General features: G+C 38.9%; 1 protein-coding gene across 6 annotated transcripts in view; it reads left to right on the top strand.

The window, feature by feature from the left end:
* The window catches only part of strbp (spermatid perinuclear RNA binding protein), an 84126-nt gene that overhangs the window by 58290 nt on the left and 23336 nt on the right, over positions 1-2500 (top strand). For all 6 annotated transcript variants that reach the window (XM_060895541.1, XM_060895545.1, XM_060895542.1 and 3 more), the window contains one exon: positions 458-569. In XM_060895541.1, coding sequence (XP_060751524.1) covers positions 458-569 — 112 coding nt within the window. The remainder of the gene's footprint in view (positions 1-457; positions 570-2500) is intronic.

Here is a 2500-nt window from a genome sequence, read left to right as displayed (position 1 = left end):
GCTCGACTCTACGATGAATATATTCAAATAGATCGAATGTGGACGTTGTAACAGGGCTACGTTAAAATTAACGGTAGTTTAGAGTTAAATCATTACACTTTTTGCTAAAGAGACAACACATCTTTACTTTTAAAGAGTCAACATTCATATTTATTTGTATTGACTCAAGTTCATACACTCTGTAGATCTAGAAAACATTTATGATATTAATAATGATATATACAGTGTGTGTATATATATATATATAGTGTCTCTTTGTACATAAACATTTCCAGTTCTAAAAAAATGTTTTTTCCCCTGATATCTGAAAAAATTCTGAGAGTAAAGAGAAAATCTTGATTTCAGACAGTAAGGGTGTAAAATCTTGCACTTTTCTTCACACTTTATGATGCTGATGAATTGTTACTGAAATGTTTTTTGTTTTTTTTTGTGTGTGTGTTTTTTTCCTTCCTGTTAGCCGTTGGAGCTGCTGTGTGAGAAGGCCATCGCAACATGTAACCGGCCGCTGGGAGCAGGAGAGGCTCTGCGCCGGGTCATGGAGTGTCTCGCCTCCGGGATCCTCCTCCCAGGTAAATAGCTCTGGGCTGTACAGGGAACACGGAGAGAGTCGAACCCGTGCAGGTGCTAATGGCCTTGTGATTCGTTTTAGTCCTTATATTCTGCTTTTTAGCCAGATCTATATTTCAATCCTCCATTTTACAATCAAGTAACAACCTCAGCCCTGCTCTCTGGTCACGGCTCTTTACCTTCGACAAACCACCCAATAAATCTATTCCAGGGATCCGATGAATGTCCGAGAGGAAAATAATAATAATAATAATAATAATAATAATAATAATAAACTTTATTTTCTATAAATAAAGCGCCTTTAAAAGTAGCATCTCAAAGCGCTTCACAGAAGAAAAAGGAATCATACAATTATACAAATAATACGTTAAAATAAATAAGATATAAAAAATACACCAAATAAGAACATGCTATCAAAACAAGTAAGTTAAAAAAAAAAGCAAACAAATAAACCTCACAGATAAATAAGGCAAGGCAAGTTTATTTGTATAGCACATTTCATACACAGAGGTCATTCAAAGTGCTTTACATAGAAATTAGAAAACAGTTTATAAGAGAGAAAAAATATATATATATATGTGTAAAAATAAGCGACACACGATAAAATCATAATAAAAACAAAGAACAATTAAAGAAAATAAATGTGATTTTTAATAAAAACAGTTTAAAATATGTTAAAAAGAATAAAACAGGAGTAAAAGTGATTAGGATAAAAAGTGCAGTCAGTGTGAAGCAGCACAGTGATCATTTAGTAAATACAGAGTTAAACAGATGTGTTTTTAATCTTGATTTAAAAGTGTCTTCTGTTGAAGCACATCTGATCTCTTCTGGAAGCTGATTCCAGCTATAGGTGGCGTAATAACTAAATGCTGACGCACCTTGTCTCTATCTCTAACTGACCTGATCCTAATGATCTGAGTCGTCTGCTTGGTTTATATTCAGTTAACATATCTGTCATGTATTTCGGTCCTAAGCCATGAAGTGATTTATAAACGAGTAACAATACTATAAAATCTATTCTAAATGGAACTGGAAGCCAGTGTAAGGACATGAGGACTGGAGTGATGTGATCAGATCTTTTTGGTTCTGGTCAGAATTCTGGCAGTGTACCGAAGTGTTGAAATAAGTGTTACGCTTTGATGTGTCTTGGGGTTGTGAGGTTTAACCTGACCTCCTTTTCTCTGTCCTGGGGTTAACCAGTTCATCTGCACTGCTCACATGCTTTTATGTGGTTATAATTAATTAATAGTGAAAGATGCACAGGTTAATATTTAATGAGCTCGACACGACTGGGGTTCGCCTGGCGTCTTCCCTGACCTCGTTGTGCCGAGCAGGAAGCGTTGAGTAAATCACTGTAGATGAAGGTTAAAGGGCTGGTCAGCGGTGTGGGCAGCGTAGAGGTGCAGCACAGGGCACGAGGGTCCGGTAAAGGAAGCTGAACGTAAATGATGCAGCAGATTTATTACACAGAAGGTTAGTCATGATTTAAACAATATTAATGGTAGTGATGGGGGGCACAGTGGCTTAGTGGTTAGCACGTTCGCCTCACACCTCCAGGGTTGGGGGTTCGATTCCTGCCTCCGCCTTGTGTGTGTGGAGTTTGCATGTTCTCCCCATGCCTTGGGGGTTTCCTCCGGGTACTCCGGTTTCCTCCCCCGGTCCAAAGACATGCATGGTAGGTTGATTGGCATCTCTGGAAAATTGTCCGTAGTGTGTGATTGTGTGAGTGAATGAGAGTGTGTGTGTGTGTGTCTGTGTGCCCTGCGATGGGTTGGCACTCCGTCCAGGGTGTATCCTGCCTTGATGCCCGATGACGCCTGAGATAGGCACAGGCTCCCCTGTGAGTGAGTGAGTAATGGTAGTGATGAAGGGTAGTGATGAATGTTTTGGGAAAAATGACCTGAAATGGATGTTTGATTTTAATAGAAGACTT

Source organism: Tachysurus vachellii, chromosome 20 (genome assembly GCF_030014155.1).
Source record: "Tachysurus vachellii isolate PV-2020 chromosome 20, HZAU_Pvac_v1, whole genome shotgun sequence".
Lineage (NCBI taxonomy): Eukaryota > Metazoa > Chordata > Actinopteri > Siluriformes > Bagridae > Tachysurus > Tachysurus vachellii.
The sequence above is the reverse complement of the archived record's forward strand: the minus strand, read 5'-3'. Positions and strand labels throughout refer to the sequence as shown.